Source organism: Madurella fahalii, assembly GCF_045866475.1.
Source record: "Madurella fahalii IFM 68171 DNA, scaffold_5, whole genome shotgun sequence".
Taxonomy (NCBI): domain Eukaryota; kingdom Fungi; phylum Ascomycota; class Sordariomycetes; order Sordariales; genus Madurella; species Madurella fahalii.
In genome coordinates, this window is record NW_027263975.1 from 2,504,108 (window position 1) to 2,528,786 (window position 24,679).

The 24,679-nt window shown below is 56.7% G+C and overlaps 7 protein-coding genes across 7 annotated transcripts; 6 read left to right on the top strand and 1 right to left on the bottom strand.

Annotated features, from left to right (window-relative positions):
- Positions 1–898: 898 nt before the first annotated feature.
- On the top strand, positions 899–3,357 carry YPO7 (Fe-S oxidoreductase; the record flags this gene model as incomplete). Its single annotated transcript, XM_071064740.1, has 2 exons — positions 899–953; positions 1,010–3,357. 2 exons carry the CDS (start codon positions 899–901, stop codon positions 3,355–3,357), a joined length of 2,403 nt encoding a protein of 800 aa, XP_070920841.1.
- A 434-nt stretch (positions 3,358–3,791) lies between these two features.
- Positions 3,792–4,524, bottom strand: TOM20 (mitochondrial import receptor subunit tom20; the record flags this gene model as incomplete). The annotated part of the gene is made up of 4 exons (XM_071064741.1): positions 3,792–3,926; positions 3,987–4,087; positions 4,149–4,394; positions 4,461–4,524. The coding sequence occupies 4 exons, from the start codon at positions 4,522–4,524 to the stop codon at positions 3,792–3,794; spliced, it is 546 nt and encodes a 181-aa protein (XP_070920842.1).
- A 546-nt stretch (positions 4,525–5,070) lies between these two features.
- On the top strand, positions 5,071–7,245 carry EXO84 (exocyst complex component exo84; the record flags this gene model as incomplete). The annotated part of the gene is made up of 3 exons (XM_071064742.1): positions 5,071–5,253; positions 5,318–6,834; positions 6,888–7,245. 3 exons carry the CDS (start codon positions 5,071–5,073, stop codon positions 7,243–7,245), a joined length of 2,058 nt encoding a protein of 685 aa, XP_070920843.1.
- Positions 7,246–8,024: 779 nt separating this feature from the next.
- Positions 8,025–9,509, top strand: PPH1 (Serine/threonine-protein phosphatase PP2A catalytic subunit; the record flags this gene model as incomplete). The annotated part of the gene is made up of 7 exons (XM_071064743.1): positions 8,025–8,180; positions 8,370–8,411; positions 8,478–8,583; positions 8,664–9,197; positions 9,255–9,327; positions 9,385–9,434; positions 9,487–9,509. The coding sequence occupies 7 exons, from the start codon at positions 8,025–8,027 to the stop codon at positions 9,507–9,509; spliced, it is 984 nt and encodes a 327-aa protein (XP_070920844.1).
- Positions 9,510–11,491: 1,982 nt separating this feature from the next.
- MFIFM68171_09325 (Family c-likeg-protein-coupled receptor protein) lies at positions 11,492–12,742 on the top strand (the record flags this gene model as incomplete). Its single annotated transcript, XM_071064744.1, has 2 exons — positions 11,492–12,625; positions 12,692–12,742. The coding sequence occupies 2 exons, from the start codon at positions 11,492–11,494 to the stop codon at positions 12,740–12,742; spliced, it is 1,185 nt and encodes a 394-aa protein (XP_070920845.1).
- A 3,594-nt stretch (positions 12,743–16,336) lies between these two features.
- MFIFM68171_09326 (SH3 domain-containing protein) lies at positions 16,337–18,196 on the top strand (the record flags this gene model as incomplete). Its single annotated transcript, XM_071064745.1, has 4 exons — positions 16,337–16,431; positions 16,521–16,604; positions 16,660–16,822; positions 16,874–18,196. 4 exons carry the CDS (start codon positions 16,337–16,339, stop codon positions 18,194–18,196), a joined length of 1,665 nt encoding a protein of 554 aa, XP_070920846.1.
- Positions 18,197–19,453: 1,257 nt separating this feature from the next.
- VPS15 (Serine/threonine-protein kinase) lies at positions 19,454–24,209 on the top strand (the record flags this gene model as incomplete). Its single annotated transcript, XM_071064746.1, has 2 exons — positions 19,454–19,664; positions 19,723–24,209. The coding sequence occupies 2 exons, from the start codon at positions 19,454–19,456 to the stop codon at positions 24,207–24,209; spliced, it is 4,698 nt and encodes a 1,565-aa protein (XP_070920847.1).
- Positions 24,210–24,679: the final 470 nt, after the last annotated feature.

A 24,679-nucleotide genomic window follows, 5' to 3' on the forward strand; every position in this document is an offset into this window, starting at 1 on the left:
GTTGGCTAGAGTCATCAACTACTGATCGCTACGGGTGTATGCCGGACAATCTGGGGAGAAGCGACTGAGGGAGGTGAGTGTTGAAAAGGTTGGGATGTGGCTCAGTAGGTTCAGTTCTGGACTAGAACGCACGGCCGTGTCAGCGGTTCTGATGTCCACGAGCACTTGGATGGACAAAGAGGCCGATCCCTCCAAGGCACTATTTCCGTTCAGCGCCGGGGCCGCAATGTCTCCGGTACATAATCTTATGCCGATGATGGGCAGTTTGGTGATCGCTGGGTTGCTGTGTTGGGCATTCATTGCGCTGGTTGAGCCACAGTTGGATCCCAGAATACCCCCCGGACATGCTGGGCCAATTTGGGATTAAAGCTACATTTCGAAAAAGGTAGCTCGCGCCCGAGAGCATCGTTCACTAGGGCGATGACATAGCCGTTCGCTAGAAGAAAATTCTCCTCGAGCGCAAAGAGTGCGTACCATATCGTCAGGAGGCCGGGTGCGCAGAATCTCCCCGTCATTGTTAGAATTCGATGTTCTGCTAGAGATACTTACCATTTGTGAGACGGCCCGGTTTCCTTTGGAATGAGGTGATTGAATGAAGCAAACTTGGGGTTTCTGCTCCACTGTGGCTGCGGGTTGTGCGAACCACACTCCACTACGACGGTACTGTACCACGGGACCCTGATTCAGGTGTGGATACAGGGACCGTAGCGATTAAATTAAGCGCGCGGCCGCCTGGAGCTTAACACAACTTCAATGCGGGGCACAGGTTTTTTTTTGGGTCCCATCCCCGCCAAATCTTCGAGAACAAGCGCCAACCTATTCCGTCAGGGTTTTCGAGCAGAGGATGGATAACTTGTGGCCGCATATACCCCATCCGGCCGGGGAACAGCAAGCCGCCATGTTCCCCGACGTCCGAGGTGTGCTGCCTTCCGTCATGTTGGAGATCATGGATTGTACGTCTCCTGTCAGTCAAGCAATGCGCTAGCGAGGCTGACAAACTGAACGGTAGACGCTATCGAACTGTGGCACCAGCACCGTATTCCTATCATAATGTTGGCCCTATTCCTTCTCAGCTTGCTGCGCATATACCTTCATTCGACCGAGAAGAGACAGGAGCTGTTGGTGCTTCCCAAGATTTACGAAAAGGCTTCTGGCCAGGATGGGATCGCCATTGCCAAGGATGAGAAAACCGAGCTCATGTACAAGACCACGGAGGATGACTCGGAAGGATCTTCAGGACTCACAGCTGATGGAGACGGAAAGAATGGGAGGACAAAGCGTGCACCGAGGAGGATAAAAGGCGAGGCAGGCAGGAAACCGCGCGGCGGCAGCGGAGAAACAGGGACTGAAACACGCAAGATTCAGCTCTTCATATTCTACTCCTCCTTGACAGGAAGCTCAGAGAAGATCACGCATACCTTTGCGCAGACGTTAGGGGATGCTCTGGAATGCTCCCCCGAGAACAAATCCGGCCGTACTTTCCTAGAACCGCGAGTGATGGACCTAGCCGAAGTTGATTACGACGAGTACTTCATTACGCCGCCAAAGACCGAGAGCGAGAGCGAGCCGACGGATTTGTTTTACCTCTTTGTCATCCCCAGCTACAACATCGATAGCATAAACGACAACTTCCTCGAGCACCTCAAAGAAACCCACCACGATTTTCGTATCGATACGTCCCCTCTCGCCCCAATTTTGGGGTACTCTGTGTTCGGTTTCGGCGACAGGGAGGGATGGCCGACTGAGGAGGAAGGATTCTGTTTCCAGGCCAAGGAGGTCGATAAGTGGATGGCTAAGTTGAGCGGGCGGAAGCGTGCGTATCCGCTGGGCATGGGGGATTGGAAAGGCGATGGCGAGGAGAGGTTGGCCGAGTGGCAAGTCGGGTTACTGGATGTGCTCAAGCAGCTGGGGCAGACTGGAAGTTTAGGGGAGGGTGTGCCTGGCTCAGGAGATGCGCTGGAAAGCGACGATGAAGAGGAGGCGGAGGATGACGGGGAGGTGCTGTTCGAGGAGGCCACAAGCTCCAAAATTACGAAAGGACGGACCTCTGGCGGTCTAGAGGATGTGGAGGATATTGGCAGGCTCATGGAGCTCCCACGGCCGGATGGTCCCAACAGTCAGAAACCCGCGGCGCCGCTGGCCATCGATTTTACGTCAGAAGGCAAACCGAAGGCCAGGAAAACGGCGACGGCTGTGGTCAAGGAAATGGTGCCGAAAAACTCGCCGACCTACGGAGCCCTAACCAAGCAGGGCTACTCGATAGTCGGTTCGCACTCAGGGGTCAAAATCTGCCGTTGGACCAAATCGGCTCTCCGCGGCCGGGGTTCCTGCTACAAGTTTTCTTTCTACGGCATCAACTCCCACCAGTGCATGGAAACTACCCCTTCGCTTTCCTGCTCCAACAAGTGCGTCTTTTGCTGGCGCCACGGCACCAACCCGGTCGGCACGACATGGCGGTGGGTCGTCGACCCTCCGCAGCTCATCTTCGACGGCGTCAGGGAGAATCACTACAAGAAGATCAAGATGATGCGCGGTGTCCCGGGAGTCCGAGCCGAGCGTTTCGCCGAGGCGATGCGTATCCGGCACTGCGCCCTCTCCCTCGTCGGCGAGCCCATCTTCTATCCGCACATCAACGAGTTTCTATGCATGCTGCACGGCGAGCGCATCTCGTCTTTCCTTGTCTGCAACGCGCAGCACCCGGACCAGCTCGCCGCGCTGCAGCACGTCACGCAGCTCTACGTTAGCATCGACGCCTCGAACCGCGAGTCGCTCCGCCGCATCGACCGCCCCTTGCACCGCGACTTTTGGGAACGCTTCCAACGCTGCCTCGACATACTCCGCGAGCGCCGCTTCCAGCAGCGCACCGTCTTCCGTCTGACGCTGGTCAAAGGGTTCAATGTCGAGGATGAGGTCGAGGGGTACGCGGACCTGGTCGAGAGGGGGCTACCCTGCTTTGTTGAAGTCAAGGGCGTCACGTACTGCGGCACGTCGACATCGAGTAGCGCCGGCCTGACCATGGCCAACGTGCCGTTTTACCAGGAGGTGTGCGACTTTGTCACGGCGCTGGAGGGGGCGCTCCGGAAGCGGGGCCTCCAGTACGGCATTGCAGCAGAGCACGCGCACAGCTGCTGCATCCTGCTCGCGAGCGAGCGGTTTAAGGTCGACGGGAAGTGGCATACGCTGATTGACTATGACAAGTTCTTCCAGCTGCTGGAGGAGAAGGGCCCCGATGGGGACTTCACACCCGAGGATTATATGGGGCCGCCGACCCCTGAATGGGCCACGTGGGGTAATGGTGGATTTGATCCGAGGGATCAGAGAGTGGATAAGAAGGGACGGCCCATCGAGGCGACGTAGTAGCAGATTGGTTGGGAGTAGCAGTGAGAATAAAAAGTGCTTTTATGATTGCGCGCCAGCCGCCTTGCGTGGAAGAAAGACGAAGACTATGGCAATGATAAGGACGAGAATGAGAACAGAACAATTGGAACATGTGGTGTTTGTCATTATACTGCAGCAGCCCAATCCCTGCTGTCTCTTGCTATCGTTTGTTTTAATACACAGGTGATTCTCTCGCCCGCCGGCTGCAGACGGCCGCTGATGCTTCCACTATGGAAGAAGAATGGTCGTATCGTACAACACTCTGAATGTAGTTATATCACAGTCATGATGCTCTGAACGGCTGCTGTGACGAGCGGTTGAGGAAGCGAAGTCGAGCCCGCTTCCGATGTCGAACTTTCCCATTGCCCCATCTGGATGCTGTCCCTCAGCAGGATAGTTTGTTGGGAAGGCATCTAGTCTAGACCAACACCCGGGACGCCGCCCATCTCCCGCATCAGCGCGGCCATGTCGACTCCCGCGGGGCCGGTGTAGGCGGTCGTGATTCTGCCATCGTATGCGATCATCTCGGCGAGGATGTCCAGAATGGGCTGCGGAGTGCGTCAGCATGCGGACTCGAAGCGCGGGGTACCTGCTTCGGTCTGCCTTACCTTGGAAACAGTCTTATCATAGATGTTAATCAGGTCACCGGGAGTCGGGTAGACCTTGAGGGCCTTGTAGAAGGCAATTGCAGCGTCAAGCGCTTTGGAAGCTGTATAGAGCAAATCGTCAGTCAGGTGCGGCGAGCGACTAGGTTTGGTCACCAAACGTACGATCGGCACCCAGCACCTCTCCGGCCTGGATCTGCTCGAGGAAGTATGCCTCCTTCTCCTCGGCACTCGCAGGGAATCCTTCCTCCTTGGCTTCGTCAACAGCCTGTCTAATCATCTGCTTTTGGGCTTTGGCGTTGGCTTCGGCCTGGTCCTTCTGGGCGCGGGCTGCTCGCCGGTTGCTGCGGCGCAGCTGTCTCCGGAACTCGGGGTCGTGGCGGCGGCGGTAATCAAAGTATACTGCGTATGCTGTTGGTAGACACGGTCAGTAAGCGATTCTTCCGCGCTGAACAGATGCCGTCTGTCGGGGCGTACCCAGCACGCCCGTGGCTATCGCTGCCACGGCTGCGGTTGCGACGACGGCAGGTTGTGATGGCATTTTGATGGATAGATTAGGAGAGAAATTGAAAGAAATCGGCGGAGTAATGCGCGAGCTATCTAGTGAGGACCGCTTTGAGAGACACCGCAGCTAGGTACCAGAGGGGCGGGATACGTTGGGGGTTGCTGGTTGTTCTTCGAGATGGATCGATGTTGTAGCTGAAAGTTGCTCTCCTTTGCTTGTAATTCATTTTTTTTGCCGGCCGAGTCCAGTCTGCCAAGCGCTATCCCGGGCACCAATGACGCTGGCCGTGCACGGTTCAGGCGGCTGAAACGCTTCATTGGAATCCACACAAACGGACGCGGCCCCACTCCCATCCTGCTGTTCGAAACTGAGCAACAAAGGGGAAGGTCCTCGCAACGACATCGAGTAGTGGAAACTCTCAAGTCTCGACAGCCACTGTACCGTGAACTTGCGACGCCCCGGACCCTAGTATTCCGGCGCCTGCGGCACACATATACACTAATTCGTCGGCCGCTTTACACCGTCACCTAAATTCGATCGTCTCTACGCCAAATCGCTTACTGATCGTGCCAATTGGTCGCCATGTCTGAAGAACGATCTAAGATATCGCTGCGGAGCGGGGGGAAAAGGAAGGGTCGCCCAGCTATCAAGATCTCAGGGCCTATTTTGCAAGATGATGCTGGCTCGCGAGGAGCGCCGGGTCGTTCGATCGCAGAGGACGGCCCTCGTCCTCGACCGCGTCCCCCGCCCCCGAGCAGTGGGAAGGTGAGCTGCATTCTCCCCCATCCAGCACCCACTGTCAGCAACTAACCACTCTGCTTTGCTGCAGACTTCGGATCTTGTCAAGCGACGATACTCATCGCGCTTTAACAACCTCCCAACCGATTTTGACCCGACTGCGAACCCAATGCCATCGCTGCCGAACCTCGACCAATATGCACAATCCCGGTTCCAAGGTCGCCGAGCTCCGCCGTCAAGAGGAGGGAAAAGCGGGAGTGCGGGCGGGGGAGTGGGTGGGGCAGGACCCATGGTGGATGTGAGAGCGCTCCGAGACCCGTCACTCATTCCAGAGCAGTATGTCGCCGAGATACTCAGCGAAGCCACCGAGGATGAGATCCGGGAGTACGAGTCTGCCCTGAGAGACCTCAAGAGCCGAGCATCAAGCGACCTGCAACAGAATGTCTACCAGAACCGCACTCAGTTTATCAAGATCAGCAAGGAGGCAGAGAAGCTCAAAGGCGAGATGCGCACACTCAAGAATCTGATGTCGGAGCTAAAAGCCAACACTACGGCCCTTCGGTCTGCTTCAAACAATGTGGATGGTGCGGGTTTCAATGGCGACATCCCTACGGGTCTGAGCAAGAGGGATAAGCGAAGCTCTGTCGCTGACCGAACCGCGCTTTGGAGCTCACAGATGCAGTCTCTATACAAGACTGTCGAGGGCTCGCAAAAATTCCTTCCAAATTCACCCGGTCGTCATGTCGTCCAGAATGCAGGTCCGTGGGTCGAGCTGGACAACGCGACATACCGGTCGAGAAGGTCGATGCAGATCTTCCTGCTAAATGACCATTTGCTAGTTGCTTCACGCAAGAAACGAAAGATGGATGCACCGGGTGCAGCTGATAGCCGCGGCCCCATGACGAAACTTGTTGCCGACCGTTGTTGGCATCTCCTGGACGTCGAGGTTGTCGACATGGCCGGGTCCAACGACTCATCAAGCGGGAGAAATAAGCTTGCCGACGCCATCATGGTGCGGGGAGGCGGCCAAAATGAATCATTTATCTACCGGACCGAGAAGCCAGAAGACCCCGAGAAGCCGGCCCTGATGCTCAACATCCGGAAACGAGTCGAGGAACTAAGAAGGAACCTCCAGTCCGAGAGAGAGGCGACGAATAAGGCTAAGGAAACCATCAACTACTTTGCCTCGCGCGACCCTGGCTTGCTGCAAAAGACGGAACTCCTAGAAACGCTGTCGGATATCAAGGACATGCTTATCGAGGTTGACGGCAAACAACAGAACCTCCGCTGGGTGGAGAGTCAGATGGACGAGCTGGATATCAATATTGCTCTTCAGCAGATAGAGCCTGCTGTTACCCGAATCGAGAAACTGAAGAGCCTAGCACATGGCCTGAAGAACAACGCCATGGCGCAGGACTTTATCTCATTCAAAGTCGACGAAAGGCGGGCGAAGCTGGCAGCGCTAGTTGTCAGGGAGCTAGTCAACACGCACAACCAACAGATGAAGACGAAGCAGAATGTGTCTTGGTTAACCCGGCTGGGGTTTGAAGACCGAGCGCGCGAGGCGTATCTAGAGGCTCGCAGTGATATCATCCAGAAGCGGTCTCGGTAAGCATCCCGGCATCCCAAGACTCGCGATCGGTTGCTAACAAGCGGTACAGGCAGTGCATCTTCCAGGGCAATTTGGACCAGTACATTTGGGAGATCTCGTTTGTCTATTTCACCATCATCAGGAACACAGTCAGCTGCTTCCAGGTGTGCTTTCCGCCACCCATGATGAGCGCGTGCGTCAAGTGGGCCAAGGAAGAGGTCGACGCCTTCAATGCCATCCTCGCACGGCAGCTGAGCGGCGAGGAGGAAGGTAGCCAAGTGTGGACGCAATGCATGGAGAGGGCGAGGGAGCACGCGCTGCTGCTCACTGAGGTTGGGCTAGACTTCCGCAACCTGGTTGGCCAGAACGTCAGGACGACAGCCGAGGATGGCTCGCCCAATGTTCCGGTGGGGTTAGGGTTGTCGTGATCTTGGTTGACGAGATGGCAGCGTCTTGGAAGTTGGCGACTGTATACGGATCTAGTTAGGAGGCGGCCCAGAAATAGCGTGGAATGAGCATCGCAATGTATGATGGACGAATTCAAGGAAGAAAGCGTGTGAGGATCATGCCCGTCTTCCTCTTTGACCCCTATTTCATCGCACCGTATCGCTGACAAAGGCTTGGCCGTCGATGGCGAGCCAAGGCTGAGTAAGGTAAGGTTGAAGTGGGGGTACCTAGACCGCCCACAAAATGCCCTCTGCTCTGTAAGTGGGGCACCTGGCTCAGCTTGGACGGGATGGAGGTGCCGCACTGACCCAACCATTCATCAAAGGCGGTTCCCAACCTCGACGCAACCGCACTCTTCAGCAACACGACGATATTCTTCATCGCAATCGATTATTATACCCTTCGCTTAGAGCCAGCTCTCTCGTGCCAGTAGTGCGAGCCGAGTTCCGTGATCCCAGAATCTGCAAGGTTTTTTTTTTTTTTTTTTTGGCGCTCACCTGACGGATTTCGCCAGCCGCGAACAGTGAAGAGCAGAACCCCTTGGCGACCAACCCGCTGCCCACCCGCCCACTTGCCCAATTTTGACCCAGGACCCGCGCCGCGCTTGGAGACGCAAACGTGCCTGTGGACACAAACGTCATTGCCTTTCTGCTCTTGCGACCACTGCCAGCACCACGACTGCTGTTCAAAGCTCAACGATACTCTCCCTTATCGTGACCGGCCCAACCGCGCATAGCCTTGCCAAAGAACAATTGCCAGAATGGACACAAACATGGAGGACGTCGGGCGCGCTCCCGCCGAGCTTACCTCGGCCAACCTGGAGCCGGCCACCATCCCGACCGTTGACGGCTGGATCGAGAGCTTGATGAATTGCAAGCAGCTGGCGGAAGTAGATGTCCAGAGGCTTTGCGACAAGGTCCGTTCATCGCTCCCTTTCATGCTTTTCTTGTCGCCTCCTCTTTCCCCCGCGGCATGCACAGCGCCTAGCTTGCCTCTCCCCGCTCTCTTTGCGGACCGATTCCCCCTCCACGACCCCATACTGCGTCGATGAGTACTCGCGTGCGCCCCGGATTCCCGACATGGGCTAACATGCCTCTTGCTCTAGGCACGCGAGGTGTTGCAAGAAGAGAGCAACGTACAACCCGTCGTATGTGTACCCGGCCGGCCGAGGCAGGCGATCGACATGTCCCGCGCGCGCGACTAATTCTCCTAGAAATGCCCCGTGACTGTCTGCGGCGATATCCACGGACAGTTCCACGACTTGATGGAACTGTTCAAGATTGGCGGGCCCAATCCGGACACCAACTATCTCTTCATGGGTATGGCACGGCCGGCCGACGTTCCCCACCTCTTGACTGGCGAGGCGTGTTGACGTTCTGACGATTTGGGTGTTGCGCAGGGGATTATGTCGATCGAGGGTACTACTCGGTCGAGACTGTTACCCTGCTTGTGGCGCTCAAGATCCGGTACCCGCAGCGGATTACCATCCTCCGCGGCAACCACGAGTCCCGCCAGATCACACAGGTCTACGGCTTCTACGACGAGTGCCTGCGCAAGTACGGCAACGCCAATGTGTGGAAGTACTTCACCGACCTATTTGACTACCTCCCCCTCACCGCCCTCATCGACAACCAGATCTTCTGCCTCCACGGCGGCCTCTCGCCGAGCATCGACACGCTCGACAACATTAGGGCGTTGGACCGTATTCAGGAGGTTCCGCATGAGGGCCCCATGTGTGACCTCCTCTGGTCCGACCCCGATGACCGGTGCGGCTGGGGCATCTCTCCGCGTGGTGCCGGATATACCTTCGGCCAGGACATATCAGAAGCCTTCAACCACAACAACGGATTGACTTTGATTGCGCGGGCGCATCAGCTCGTAATGGAGGGTTACAACTGGTCACAGGATCGCAATGTGGTCACCATTTTCTCTGGTAGGCTATGGTGGATATCTCGGCGGCTGCTGCCACTTGGCTAACATTTCGTCGTAGCTCCGAATTACTGCTATAGGTGCGGCAACCAAGCCGCGATTATGGAGATTGATGAGCATCTGAAATATACCTTGTGCGTCGGTCCCCGGTTTCCCTCATGGCCCGATCTGCCCGCTAATCGGAGCTCCAGCTTGCAATTTGACCCCTGCCCGAGAGCCGGAGAACCCATGGTCTCAAGGAGTAAGTAACATCTCGCATCCATTCGTGAGCCTTCGTTAACGGATCATTGTAGGGACGCCAGATTACTTCCTCTAATCGAGAGAGCCAGCGCTGGCTTCCGGCCTTGCAGCCGCAGAAGGCAAGGACTAGCCGGGAAATGGGAGGAGCGTCTAGTGAAACATCGCATCTGCCTTTCCCAAGAGAGGCCTTACTTGGGTGGGAAAGTTACAAAGGCCGCTGGGAACGGTTGGCGGCGACGAACGATGTATCCACAAAGGAGATTGCGTCCCCTTTTCCCTGTAGCAAAAGGGGTACAAGCGCTTAGTCCTGGTCCGGGTAACTTGATCGAGGCCTGGAAACGAATCATTTGTCAATCAGTGATGGGACACGAATATGGGCGCTTACCACCTTTTGTTAGATTTCGCGTCTCGTTCCGCAGCTCTTGGTGGGCGAGGCGAGATCATGCTAGGTATGCCATGCGGGAGGCCATTTCTTCCACTAAATGCGACTCTGTTTCTGTTTAGATCCTTGGTCTCTTGATCTTGGCGCGATCTCTGGCGGTGCGATGATTCAAGTCGTCACATGCTCTGTCCATATCACGGCTGATACCTGGTGAGTGCAAGTCTTGGACAACTTTCTGTACACACTGGCGTCATCGCGAGGTTGCCAGGGTTTCGACTAGACCGGGATCTGGAAAACCTGGGCCTCGAGGGGAGAAGATGTACAATCTCAGAAGGACTTCGCAGGGCTCAATCAAGCTTCTGGGTCCAGTGATTGGGGATCCGGTCCTATATTCTCTTCTTGAAGACATGCTGGGCCTTCGGCTGTACCATTCCCGACGTCCGACACTCCAACTTCCATGGCTGCTCGCTACTCGGAAGCTTGCCTGGCCGAGTCTCGCACAGCTGACGACGGCCGACCAGTCGAACTCAAATCACGACATGGGCGACAGATGACGAGGAGCATGCACGTTGCTAATCACGGGCTGGGCACTCGGCAGCGTTAGCCGCGTCCTTGCTGCATAAGGTGGTTTCGAAGGTCATCTTGCTTTGATACACAGCGGCTTGCAGCCGGGATCACAAGTCCACGAATGGTCCTCTTATTCGTTAGCCCGCCGTTATCCTCCGAGAGGCCGAGGACGTTCCTATGGTGCTGGCTAGAGCACGGATGATACACCAGAGACAATGCTTGAGCTCGTATTCCGTCGTGGATTCGGCCGTCACGAGGGAGTTAAGAATCGAAATGCAAGCGTCACAGCGAATAGGCGACCGAAAGAAATGGACCGCTGACTCCCAGATGTTCCCAACCCAGATCAACAAGGCATTCGTAAGGTGACTCTGCACCCAAGCGATATAAGCAACCACAAGTCTCAGGGGGATCCAAAGGATAGAGAACAGCACCCGCCTTCGTCTCAACTACCATCAAAATCCTAGCACCACACTTCGGGCCGTCTACTCATCGCCACCGATGGCTCGCTCTTCGCACTTTGGCGTGCTCTCCTGCAAGTGGCGCTTGTTCAAATGCATGCTGCCTCCCACCGGGCTTCTCGGCGAGCCTGATATTTGTTTATCGAGCCCAGCCACTCCTTTTCGAAGAAGAACCGGAATGCAGGGCAACGCAACGGTGGCTTCTGCATGCTACACACACATAAATGCCTTCCCGAACCCGCAATACGCCCGCTCGTCAGCAGCCGAGTCGGTACTCGTGAATTCCGAGATGCTGGCCAAAGTACTGGAACTCTGATCGCAGTTCTCTCTTCTTCCTCTTATTGGCGCTGCATGTTCCGTCCCTTAGCCGGACACCAGCTCAAGAAAGGAAAATGTCTACTTACACTGCGCCTGCCACTCTGACAGCAAGCCCCCGGACAGCACTCGCTACCAAGAAGTCTTTGGTATGTTTTGCGGCCGTCCGTCTGCTCCATTCCGGTGGTGGTTGATCATGGGGGCTTGGCCCAGCCCGTTTTTCTTTCGTCTCCCCCTATCCTCTAATCCCCCTTTCCCCCTAGCCTCACCACAAGAACGAGAGGGAACAAACCACCACCTTTCTAACTATACCTGCACCAGAAACCGCCACGCCCCATGGGTCCGCCCTACCCTCCCACGACGGCCCAAGTAGGGGGCATCCCGTCCCCGCTGCCCGACATCCCCATCAGCGCGACGCTGCTGGGCCTCTTCCTGGCGGGGGCGGCCGCCAACATGGCCGTCTTCCAGCGCAACCGGCGGCGGCGGTACAAGTTCCTCTTCTCGGCGCTCGTCTTCGGCTTCTGCATGGCGCGCGTGGTGGCGCTGGCGATGCGCATCGCCTGGGCGTGCCGCCCGCGCAGCGTGCGCGTGGCCCTGGCCAGCCAGGTCTTCACGGCCGCGGGCGTGCTGATCCTGTTCGTGACCAACCTGGCCTTCGCGCAGCGCATCGTGCGCGCGCGCCACCCGCTCTTCGGCTGGCGCGGCTGGGTCACGGGCCTGTTCCGGGCCGGCTTCGCGAGCGCCGCCGCCGTGCTGGTCGTCGTCGTGACCGTGACGGTGCAGAGCTTCTTCGTCGGGCCCCGCGATCGCGACCGCGGCCGCGGCCGCGTGAGGGAGGTGGACCGGACCGTCCAGCTGGTGTGCGCGACGTACCTGGCCGTCTACGCCTTCCTGCCGGTGCTGGTGGTGGCGCTGGCGCTGGCGGTGCCGCGGAGGACGAGGATCGATAAGTTTGGCGAGGGCCACTTCAGGACCAAGGTGGTGCTCTTGACGGCCGCGGCTGCGCTGCTCGCTGCCGGCGCTGTGTTCAGAGCCGTCACCGGGTTCGTGCGGCGCCCCGTGGGGGACCCGGCCTGGTTCCATGGCCGGGCGTGCTATTATTGCTTTAACTTTGGCGTGGAGCTGGTGGTTGTGTTCACGTACACGCTCGCGAGGTTCGATAAGAGATTCCACGTGCCTGACGGGAGCTCCGCACCGGGCCACTACTCGTGCGCCGACTTTGGGCCGGAGGCGGCGGCGGTTGCTGTGGCGGCGTCGACAGCCGAGCTGGAGAAGATGAAGAGAGCGTACTTTAGTGGCGGCATGAGGAGAGGCGAGGCTGGTGGGGCGGCCAATCCGGAAAGCTGCAGTAGGAGTATGCAGAGTATTGCCAGCGGCGGGAAGAGTGAGAGGAGTTCGTTTGGTGAAGGACCCAGTGTGAGGGACAGCTTTGCGAGGGATGCGGATCTGGCTTGGATGGCGAGGGCTATGGTAAGTGTTTTTGCCAGTTACAATTATTTCGTAATACCTAGACCTGCTAACATTGGTGCTAAACAGCGCGAGTTATACGGCGATGACGACGGCGAGCAGAAGCAAGGATACGTGTAAGAGAGGTACTTTCTTTTATTCTTATGATTCTTCAATTGGAGCCTACACTTGCATATATATATATATACACGGGGCACATCTTGCTGGGGTGAGAGATTGGACATAGACACCTGGGATTGAAGTGGTCACAGGTGAGCAAGCGGGCTGGACGTCATTTGGGTTATTTCGCGGGGTTCTGAGATAATAGCATAAAAAGAAGCCAGGACATTAGAACTAACACTCACTCTCTCATACGCCTTATTCTCGGAACTGTGTTCCTTCGTGGTCGAAGCATAGAACAAGGAGATGGGCTACGTGCATGGAACCGGACGATGTATTTCCCACCAAGAGGGAGGGAGACTGATAGAAACCTGCCGGAAATGTGAAATCAAGATGCAAATAGTAAGTCCCTTGTGGGTGATATGGCCGCAACTTCGCCAAAAGGCATTCCCCTGTGTTAAGGGCAGTAACTATAAGTCCCCGTGTTTAGACCGGGCTTCTGATGCCGTTGTGAACACCAGTTCCGCTTCGGGGATGCCGTCTTCTCATTGGTTTTGTTTCGTAATCTTCTCGCGCTTGTTATCCTCCGCTTTCTATCCAGCTCCGCCCCTTAAAATCGGCGGGCTAGCAAATTTGGGAAGACGCACTCAGCTACCGAACAACTGGAGCCGTCAAGACCTTTAATGATAAAACATGGTTGGCCAACCACGACCATCTGGCTCCTGGAATTGGTGATGTTGGCCTATAACCCTAAGGGGTATATAGTGTTTGCATTAACAAACTCTTGGCTTCGCTGGGCAATCCGGGGATAGGCACGGCCTGAGTGTGGCCGCATGAATTTCCCGAGAGATGCGGCACAGGATCGCCGCATGTGTGACCCCTGAGAGCGGTGAACCCGGCGTGTTTGACTGTCGGAAACTAAGTTTTTAAGATGTTCCAAACAGACAGGGCCGTGTTTTACGGACAAGGAAGGCATGGCTAGGCAAGTCGAAGATATCACGGATTGTTGACAAGGACGGTCCCGCGAGCTAAGGGGGGCTAAATTGCGTGCCATGGACATGGTTGCACGCCAGTGGTCGAACAACAGGTACCTCTGCACTTTGACGTCCAGGATTGCGGCTCATTGCAAAGAGAGGAAGCCATGTCTAGCCGTCGGTAGAATCTCAAATAGCAATGCGGCAGACGGCTGTCCACGACGACTCTGTCAACCAGATGCTGATTGGTTGGGCAGCATATGCCAGAGGGTCTGAGCGGGCATCTTCTTGTTGCGTACCACGGATGGAGAGCAGAGACAGCCCACAGGACTGGGCTCGGCAATCGGTGCGCCCCAGGAACCATTCAACACGGCAGCGGTGCAGTTATGGCTCGCGCCCGCTCCAGGCCGTGTGCGGTTCTCGTGGCTGCAGCCCAGAAATATCCAAATGCCAATTATGGTGTGGGCGGCGGCTGGAGGCGGTCCTCGACGCATGGCGTCCGCTCGTCCAGTCGGGTCCGCTCAAATCTTCGGCCCAGCAGCAGCAAGGCGCTTAACTATATTATTCTTGCGGTCTCCGTCCATTGCAGATGTCCAAGGGCGTCCCGCACTTGCAGAGTCCCCACGGGAGTCTGCCATTCCGTCCTGTCGAGGGAGGAGTCGTGTGCCCAAGACCAGATGGGAGCCGGGTTTGACGGGCTGGTGCAGGTCGGGACTCTCTCAGTCTCGATGGCAGCCAAGTCGGGCATTTGTGTGTCAGCGACTTGCCGGGCAACCAATTGGGCAGGGCCAGCCTTGAAACAACACCTGGGTGCGGGACCCGCTTTTTGCAGTCGCGCAAGCTGGGGGCGCTCTCAAGATGGTAATTACCGTCAGGATGTCTTACCAACGGGAGCTTGGGCTCTCTGGAGAAGCTCCGCCTGGCTCAGTCGGATGGAAGCGAGAGGTGTGTCAATATACGTGTAAATGTGTAAGTGCTCAAAGACCACAACAGCCAAGCTTGGAGTTGAGTGCATATCAGACATGATTTGCGTTTTTGAGCATTCGACGGCAAAACTGCAGCTGCTCTTATCTCGGGATTTTCCAATATGCTCGGGGCTCAGCCACTGTCAGTGCGCACAGCTTGATCGCGTCTGCTGGGAAGCGCGCCGGGCCGTTGTTGGCTCTTCTGCTCATGCCTTACAAGCGAGCTCCAAAGCCCGCTAGCTCGTGCTGCGTAGCGCTGTCAAGTTTACACTACTTGGGCTGGAGGACCGATGCCTGGATGACGTTGGCGCTCATCGGGGTTGGGATGGTGACATGTCAACTCCACCGCGTTCGCAACCCTGGCCCGCTCTTCGGAAGGAGCCTCCTTTTGCGCCACGTATGTACGTGTACTATGGTGTTGTATTGTGGTACATCCATACGCCCCTCCCGACTGTGTGTAATGGGTGAACTAACACTTTGTCAGTCCTGAGTGTAAATTGTCAAGCGCAAGGGACGGCATTGCATGCAGGGTATCTTATGCCCACCAGAACTATATCACTATGCCCCCGTGGGTCTTTTCGAACTTCACATTCCTTCTCCTCATTTAGCCCAGTCCGTGCCCTGCATCCGCAAGCGCCGCGAGCTATCGTCCAACGGCTTGAGAGGTGTTTCCGTCATCGAGGCCTGGAAATCGTGAGGGAACGGGTGACAGGGATGCGAGTGAAGCTCTAAGCCACATGGGGAAGCGGGCTTCTAGATGTACCTTAACCTCAAGCGAAATTGGACCGTGGGTCTTGCACCAATCTCCCGTTTGGTTTGTTGCTGTCGCCCCAAATCCGCTCACCTCTTCATCTCTTCGATTCTCTTCACTCGCTTCTTCATTCTTCTAGTCGTTGAGAGGGGCGTGACACTGGACCCCACGGTCCGCACACCACCGGGATCGACTTTTTATTTCCTTCCTCTCGTTTCGTGCCGCTCTTTTCAACCCACCATTTCACCTCCACCACCGGGCCCGTGGTTATTCCCCACCTGGGACCTCTTGACCCGCCAGCTGCAGCCGCTCTTCGCGTCTGGTTCGAGTTTCTCAAAAGCAGCTGCTGCTGCCCACCCGACGCCCTCCCGCCCATTGTCTCAGTGTCTTCACTCCACTGCGACTGCGGGCTGCAACGTCCTGTAACCGACAGGAGCGACCTTCCACACCTCGTTGCCGCTGGTCCGCATATACGTGCGACCCTACCTTCCCCAGCCGCACCCACCACCCCAGATTTTCGGTGTGCTGTCACTCTTTCTGCGGCCTATAACCCAAACGCCCACCCACGGCGTCAGCTGTCCATTGAGCCCGCGCCGCAGGAGAATTCTGGTTGGCGACCTTAGCACATCTTGTGTCATCGGCATTGGCCCAGAAACCCAAGGGTATACCCAGCGATTGCCCACCGGCCTGCCAGCTTCGCCGAGGACAATCATGAAGACGGGAGCGCAGTGAGACAATCAGCCAGCACACTGCTCCAGGACTGCCCGCGACGAAGAGGCGCCCAATCGACGCGGTAACTGGGGAGAAACTGGCAGGGGACGCGGAAATGGCAATTGGCCAAAGGCCATCAGGAAGAAGGCGAGCGAGCCATCCGCTAAGCATCAGGCGCATACTGCTCCCCTTCTTGTCGGCCACTCCGTCCGCAATGGCCGCTTGCATATCGCTTCAAGGGTCCAGGGCATGCCCTGCCTTCCAGTCATCCTCGGTGTCAACGACAGACGACTTCTTGGTGGGGATCTTGTACGTCGATTCGTGACCCGTTGTTTTGCCAGCTGCGGCCAAACATTGCACCGGTTGTTATGTGATGAACTAACGTTGTTTGGTCACAGTCCTTTCCTAAGTTTTGCTTCAAACACCGAGGCGTTTGACGAACTCTTGCTATCTTACGTAGAAACTGACTACGTGCGAGAAAAGTGAGTTTTGCGTGAACCCTTCGATGAGATTGCGGGCGGTCTGACCCTCTGGTAGATACGCCGTCTTGCTTGGCTGCGGGAATGTCGACTTAACCAATACCAGCGATCTCTACGCGCGCTTCACGACGACCGTAATATGTAATGCTATTATCCAGAATTCTATTCAAAGCTGCGGCCTCACGCCGCAGAACTCCCGCCCGGTTTGCGCCGAGACATGCGTGCGTCATAGCAATCTGTTACTGCTGGTTTGCCGCTGACCATATATACAGGCGCAATTTGCGCAAGCCGAAGCGTACCTTGTGGCTGATGCCGCTCTCTGTCCCAACCCTGGAAGTAATGCGCAGTCACAGATCAGGGCTGATTTTACCAACTGCGCCCTGCCTGACAATTCGTTGTCCAGCCGAAACTGCATTCCCGGCATCGCAAATGAACCAGAGAATTGTGGATATGGTAACAGCACCATAGGACTGTGTTCTTACTGCGCCAAAGGCGGCATCAACTCCACCGACACTTGCTGCTATCAGTCTGACGCCGAGACTCGCTGCGCCGGTGTTGTCCTCCCAACAATCACGCCAATCACCCTACCGACAGTGACTGCCACCCCGCCTCCGTCAGACGACAATGCTGGAGCGGAACCGGGTCTTTCTGGGGGCCAGATCGCAGGCATAGTCATTGGCTCTGTTCTAGGCGCCGCGGTCCTTGCGGCCATCATTTTCGGGTGCATTGTTTACTCCAGGAGGAGGCGCGGTAGCCAGAAGGGAAGCATATTCAACCAACCGTCACCCGCTCGGCGAGGCCCGACGTCGGCACAGATGGGGCAGAGTGGTACCCCACCTGGCTTTGAGGCTCTCCCGGGTGGAAGAATTGCCCGGATGTCGGCTTTGGAAGGCCATTCCGGCGACACACCGTCTTACCACGCACGCCGGGATATCGGTGGCTCTTCTCGGGGGACCGCGGCGGGCTATGGAGGAAGCAGGAGGAGAGGAGATGATCATTCATCCTCTGATGGATTCGGCGACAGCCCAGAGTCTGATCGGGGGGCCGCCGGTGTGCTCCGCCCGCCCCCAACGGCTATGAGGAGGAATGGATCGCTCTCTAGCGGTTCTGTGTTGGTTGGTGAAGATGCTCAGTCTCCCACGAGTGCCGGCATGTCATCTCCGCCGGGAATGGCGAGCCAGCAGTCGGAACAGCTACCATTTTTCAAGGACTACTATTCTCAGGATGATATCCATCCTGGCGATCGGGTCGCGGTGCTGTGGGCATACCAGCCGCGTGCTGCTGACGAGTTCTCGCTCGATCGGGGCGATATGCTCAAAGTTGTGGGTATCTGGGATGATGGTTGGGCGACAGGCATCATGGTGGATGAGCGCGCCGAGCAGTGGGAGGCCCGCCGGCAAGCGCAGCGGGACAGCGGCGTCTCGAATACATCGGGCAGAGCGCATGATCACTCACCGCCTGTTAGCGGTGAGATCAAGGCATTCCCGCTTGTGTGCGTGTGCCTCCCAGAGCACTGGAGGAGGACGATCGAGGGGGACGGTTCTACTGAAACCGGATCAAGCGCGCATCCGTACACCACCACGACGGGATCCTGAGAGCGGCTTATGATTACGACTCCATACTGCATCTATTCCCAGTAATGTCTCGATGAAGCCTCTCTGTTTTGGTTCGGCATTGTCTATGGCGTTCGGTATCTCGATATCCTTCTCTGCAGCAGATCCTCCAGCAGGTTCTCTCCCAGGCCCTCTGCAACTGCACTCGTACATATCGCTTGGCTCCATCGGCACATACACGGCTGCCATGTGGCACGGCTGGGCTGCTCGACGCTGCGAGGGCCTGCGCCCACACAGGCCTGTGTGGGCGCATTCGGATTAGCATTACAGACAGCCCGGGCCTTTCTCCTTTTGATCTTCAGCTTAAGGAGCTGCTTCCTTCCCAGATGTGGCGACTGTCGGACTCATAGAGGCTCCGTACGGTCGGATCCGATTCTTGGCCAGGGCAGCACTTCCGTCCTTCTTTTCGTTTCGTCGATGTGTTCTATATACCCGGTTTGCCTACGATGGTGTTTTGGGGGTGGGGTCAGTGCTAGGGGGGTTGGCCGTGAAATGGTGCTAGCATCCACCTGCGGCGTTGGGGAAGCAGGACTCTTGTCCGAGCCGGGATTGTGGATGCGATGAACTAAAGCTACCATCTTATCCGCGAAGGTCAAGCGAGGCTTGCGACGGTTGTTGTCACCACATAACATCAGATATTCTGTGGGCAATTTTCGTCTACAGGTAGACATCAAGTTTACTTTAGTTAGATTCAAAAAGACATTGGCACGAACCGCTTGTTTCTGTGGAAGTGGGCGTGGGAGTGTGACGAGTATCTGGTGTATATCTTGTAACAGTACGCGTGACGACTGTTATGGGACAAGTACAAAGCAAGTTATTGCTAGCAGCGTTCTCCGTCGGGCCTGGAGTCAAGTCTCCATTCTTGGCGGAGAGGGTGGGTCGGTGACCTAATTGGTAGGGCTTATCTTATCAACAAGTCGGCCGTTGTATTGTACTTGGCGGTAACTGACCGCAGGCTCCCCTCTTCACATGTTTTGAGCTTCTACTCTTCCATCTCCGTTTTCCATCCTGGCGAACAGCTTACTCCCACGGTTCACATACCGCACAGCCCCGTCGCTGAACCGCTCTCGCTATTACTACGGAGCATACCCGGACAGTTACACCGACCGCTGGCTGCCCTGCATTGTCCTTGCCAATCCCTTCATCAAACTCAGCTCCGGCAAGATGCGCGGCGCCGTCCCGGCATCCCGTTCTAGGTAGCTGGCGAGTTGAACCACGCAGCGATTCAAAGCTGTTGCGATGGGTCAGGGATTCTCTCTTGCGGCCCCGCCTGCTGGGGCCGCCGGCATCGACGTTCCTGAGCTCGCAGACTTGGTCTACGAGAAGTCTATGGGCACTGCGCGTTTCATGAAGAGTATACGGGCTAGGAACCACGATGGCGTCGTAATAGCCAAGGTCTTCGTCAAACCGTATCCCATGTCGCTAGATCAATACAAACAAGAAATCATCCGTGAGCAGACCGACGCCGACTGGCTTGTCTCCGCAAAAGCGCTAATGCTGTTCCGCAGGCGAGCGACGAGCTCTGGCCGATGTGCCAAATGCCCTTCCCTACCAACGCGCCGTCGAAACCGAGACGAACGGGTACCTCGTCCGACAATACTTTTACAACTCGCTTTACGACCGCCTCAGCACCAGGCCCTTCTTGGAGGACGTGGAGAAGAAGTGGCTGGCATTCCAGCTGCTCTGCGCCTTACGCGACTGTCACGCTAAGGACGTATACCATGGCGATATCAAGACCGAAAACACGCTCGTGACTTCGTGGAACTGGCTCTACCTCTCCGACTTCTCGTCGTCGTTCAAGCGCGTCATGTTGCCCGAGGACAACCCGGCCGATTTCTCGTACTTTTTCGACACATCTGGCAGAAGGACATGTTATCTGGCCCCCGAGAGATTCATGCCTCCCGGCGAGGAAGCTGATCCGAATGCGAAATTGACGTGGGCGATGGACGTCTTCAGCGCCGGCTGCGTCATTGCTGAGTTGTTTCTCGAGGCCCCAATCTTCAACCTAAGCCAACTCTACAAATACCGCAAGGGCGAATATGATCCCGCCATCTCGCATCTGAGCCGCATTCCGGACAAAGACCTGCGAGAAATGATCGCTCACATGATTCAGCTAGATCCACAGAAGAGATACTCTGCCGAGCAATATCTCGAGTTTTGGAAGGGCAAGGTGTTCCCGGGATACTTCTACAGCTTTCTCCATCAGTACATGGAACTGATCACCGACCTCTCGTCTGGCCAGTACTCACCACCGGGGTCGACAAGGATTATCACCGAGGCAGATCAGCGGATCGACCGTGTGTGGCTGGAATTTGACAAGATATCCTATTTCCTCGGCTACCAAGATGACGAGAGAGGCACCGAGAAGCAACAGCTCTCCCCGAGACTTGGGCTAGGACACTTCCCAGTGCGCTTGAACATACAGAATAACGAACATTACGTATCTGGCGACAAGCAACCCTCTGCAGACGACGGAACACTAATTTTCCTTACCCTGGTTGTTTCGTCGCTTCGCAACACCGCACACGCTACGGCGAAGATCAAGGCTTGCGATATTCTCCTCGCGTTTGCGGAGCGACTGACAGACGAAGCTAAGCTTGACCGGGTCCTTCCATACCTAATGACGTTGCTCAATGACCATTGCCCCATGGTTGTCGTTTCTGCAGTCCGGGCCATAACGCAGCTCCTGGATCTCGTCAAGGTCATCACTCCGGTCAACTCGCAGGTTTTCCTCGATTACATCATGCCCAGGATGGAGCTTACATTGGTCGGCACGCGTGAGGTACCAAGTCCGATAGTCCGGGCGACTTATGCGTCCTGTGTCGGAATGCTTGCGTCGACTGCGGGCCGCTTCCTGGCAATGGCTGCGACGCTCCGGGCGGATGGATCAGCGGCTCTTGCGGACCCCGAAGTTGAGCCTGGCAACGAAGCGGACGCGGCTTTCGACGACGTATTTGACAATGCTCGCCGGGAGCTAACAGAGCTATTTGAAGCTCACACCAAGCTGCTTATCGAAGACCCGGACCCCTTCGTTCGACGAGCTTTCCTGGCCTCGGTGTCTGACCTGTGCATCTTCTTCGGGGCTACCCAGGCGAACGATATCATCCTCACGCATCTCAACACGTACCTGAACGATCGCGACTGGATGCTAAAATGCGCCTTCTTTGATACCATCGTTGGCATATCGGCGTTTCTGGGCAGTGTTACCCTCGAGAAATTCATCCTGCCTCTCATGGTCCAGGCAGTCACGGACCCTGAGGAGCACGTGGTACAGGGAGCACTGCACTCCCTGGCAGAGCTAGCGAACCTGGGGCTTTTAACAAGTCAGACGTACCTGGAGCTTGTTGGCGTCATTGTCCGGTTCACGATGCATCCCAACATCTGGATTCGCGAGTCGGCTGCCGAGTTCATGTCGGCCGGCAAGCGCTTCTTGAGCCCAGCTTACCTTAGGGTTCTGGTGCAACCGCAGCTGGCACCCTATCTCAAGCCGCACAGGCTGCCGGATTTTTCGGAGCTTGGCCTGCTCGAGGAGCTTCAGAAGCCTTTATCGCGGTCAGTGTTTGACCAAGCCCTGTTATGGGCGTCAAAAACCGACCGGGGAGACTTTTGGAAGCCGTTCAAAAAGCTCCGCGACGTTGTTTCGGGCTCCATATCTTCACCCCGGGCGCACGGGGACGTTACTGTTCAAGCCCTGACTAGAATTTCAAGAAATGAGGAGGATGAGCAGTGGTTGAACAAGTTACGAAACTTGGGGCTTGCTCCAGAAGATGAACCCAAGCTGCTCGCGCTAAGAGAGTTTATCTGGCGGCTCAGCCAGATCAAGGCCAGGGACTCGGCCGTGCAAGACGCAACAAACACGACTGCGCTCAACAACATCATCCCTCTCCGCAGCCTAGGGGTAACTCCTCAGACTGTTCTCTTTGATGAAGAGCCGCTTCGACAGCCAATGATCACGCTCGAGCAGGATGCGGGTGCCCCGAGAACTATCAAGGATGCATTACTCGACGCGTCTATGTCGATCGACGATCCGCTGAGCAAGAGGCGACGAGCTGCCTTCAACAGTCACCGGTCGAGGCTCAATAACAAGGACAATATGTCGCCTATGTCGACAGACAGCAGACGTCCGTTGGAAGATGAATTGGCTGCCTCGCCAACGACAACGAGGCAAGGTGAGAATTCAAGAGACGCATCTCGGCGAACGTCGGTTGCTCAGGGGAAAGCCGTTGCTCTATCGCCACTGGATGACGACGGCTCGATCCAAGATGCGCCATATGCGATGAGACGGAAACTCCGGCACCAGTCGAGCGCCATGAGTCTCATGAACCGTAAGGACAGCGCAAAGTCCGGCCCCGAGACGGGCACAACCGAGGCCAACGCTTTTGGCGAGATGGAAGGGCCGTTCAGCCAAACTCCGACTCGCAATACAACCTACCCTGAGACCGAATCGGCTCTGGCGTATGCTAATACGCGACTGCGCGCTAACCACACGTATACGGGCCATGATCCCAGCATCCTTAAGATGTTGGACGCTATGTACATCGACAACTACCCCCACGACATCCTCGAGTACGGCCCTTTGGTTACGCCTATCACGCGCCGGAAGTCCAGCAAGGCTAGCATATCGCAGCCGGGCGACGATGGTTGGAAGCCTTCGGGCAAGCTCGTGGCGACGTTCTCGGAGCACTATGGGCCGATTAACCGGATCGTTGTTTCGCCGGACCATCAGTTCTTCCTTACCGGTGGCGACGACGGCTGCGTCAAGGTCTGGGACACGGCCAGGCTTGAGCGTAACATCACCCATCGATCCAGACTGACTCACAAACACGCCGCGGGAGCCCGAGTGCTCGCGCTGTGCTTCATTGAGAACACGCACAGCTTCATCAGCTGTGCCAGCGACGGCAGCGTCCATGTAGTCAAGGTCGACACGGTCCTGAGCGGCATCAACTTCCGGTACCCCAAACTCCGCCTGCTGCGCGAGTACCAACTCGTCGACGGCGAATACGCAGTTTGGTGCGAGCACTTCAAGCAGGAGGCCAACTCGGTCCTGATCATCGCGACCAACAAGTCTGTCATCCTGGGCATCGACCTGCGGACCATGACGCTCCTCTACAAGCTAGAGAACCCGGTGCACCACGGTACGCCGACGTGCTTCTGCATCGACCGCAAGCGAAACTGGCTCTGCCTGGGCACGTCGCACGGCGTCGTCGACCTGTGGGACCTGCGCTTCAAGATGCGCCTGAAGGGGTGGGGCGTGCCCGGCAAGGGCTCCATCTACCGCCTGTGCGTCCACCCGACCAAGGGCAGGGGTAAGTGGGTCTGCGTGGCGGGCGGGACGGGACAGGGCGAGGTCACGGTGTGGGATCTCGAGCGCACGCTCTGCCGCGAGATTTACCGCGTCGGGGGGAACAAGGAGGGGCCCAAGGGGTACGACGCGTGGGAGGTGGATGAGGACAAGCCCGAAGGCATGCTCGGCCGGTTTGCGACCAACATTGAGCCGTCGGCGATGGGCAACGCCGACCGCGGGGTGCGCGCCATGATTGTAGGGACGGGCGCCACCGAGGAGCAGCGCGACGTGAGACACGCGTACATCATAACCGCAGGGTCGGATAAGAAGCTGCGGTTCTGGGACCTATCGCGGATCGAGAACAGCCTGGTGTTTAGCGGGCTGCAGCCGGACGAAGGGCGGCCGACGTACACGGCGAGCCATCCTACCACGTCCATGACGCTAAATACGGAACGATTGCCGAGGCAGGCGGCCTCTTCATCGTCGGCGTCGGCGTCGGCGTCGGCGTCGGCGGCGAATGGAGGGACGCAGCCGCCGTCGTCGAGGAGCAGCAGGTCGAGTCGCCCGCCGAGGTCGACGGTGATTTCGTTACAGCAACAGCAGCTGCTGAAGAGCCACCTGGATGCGGTCATGGATGTGGCAATGCTAGAGTCGCCTTATACGATGACGGTGTCGGCGGACCGTAGTGGAGTGGTGTTTGTTTTCCAGTAAGGCTTCAGCGATGGGGGTTAGCGTGGGCGGTGTTTAGGTTTAGGACGGAAATATTTGTTGGACTTTATGAGGACAGTGCCCGTTCAGGTAGATTTAGAAAGGATTGGTAATTGAGTTGTTACGAAGTCCATATCGCACGAGATGTTCTAACATAGCAGGGAAGGGTAACTGTGGGAAAGGGGTTTTTCTGGTACAGCTCAGGGTTAGGGTAGTGAGACTCATTCCCCACGTAGAATTTCGACCTTCAGCCTTGTGGAGCTTCTGCTATCATCGACGCGCCTTCTCGTCCCTCCACCTCTCCAACTTCCCATTCGCAACTTCGACAATAACGAGAAACCGCCACGTTTGCGCTATTCGATGCGATAATTCCGTTTTCGGTTTTAAGACGACAATTTAACGGGTACGAACCGCCATCAGGAAAAAAAAAAATAGCCCGCCGGTCAAAGGCGGCAGAGTAACAACTACTACCC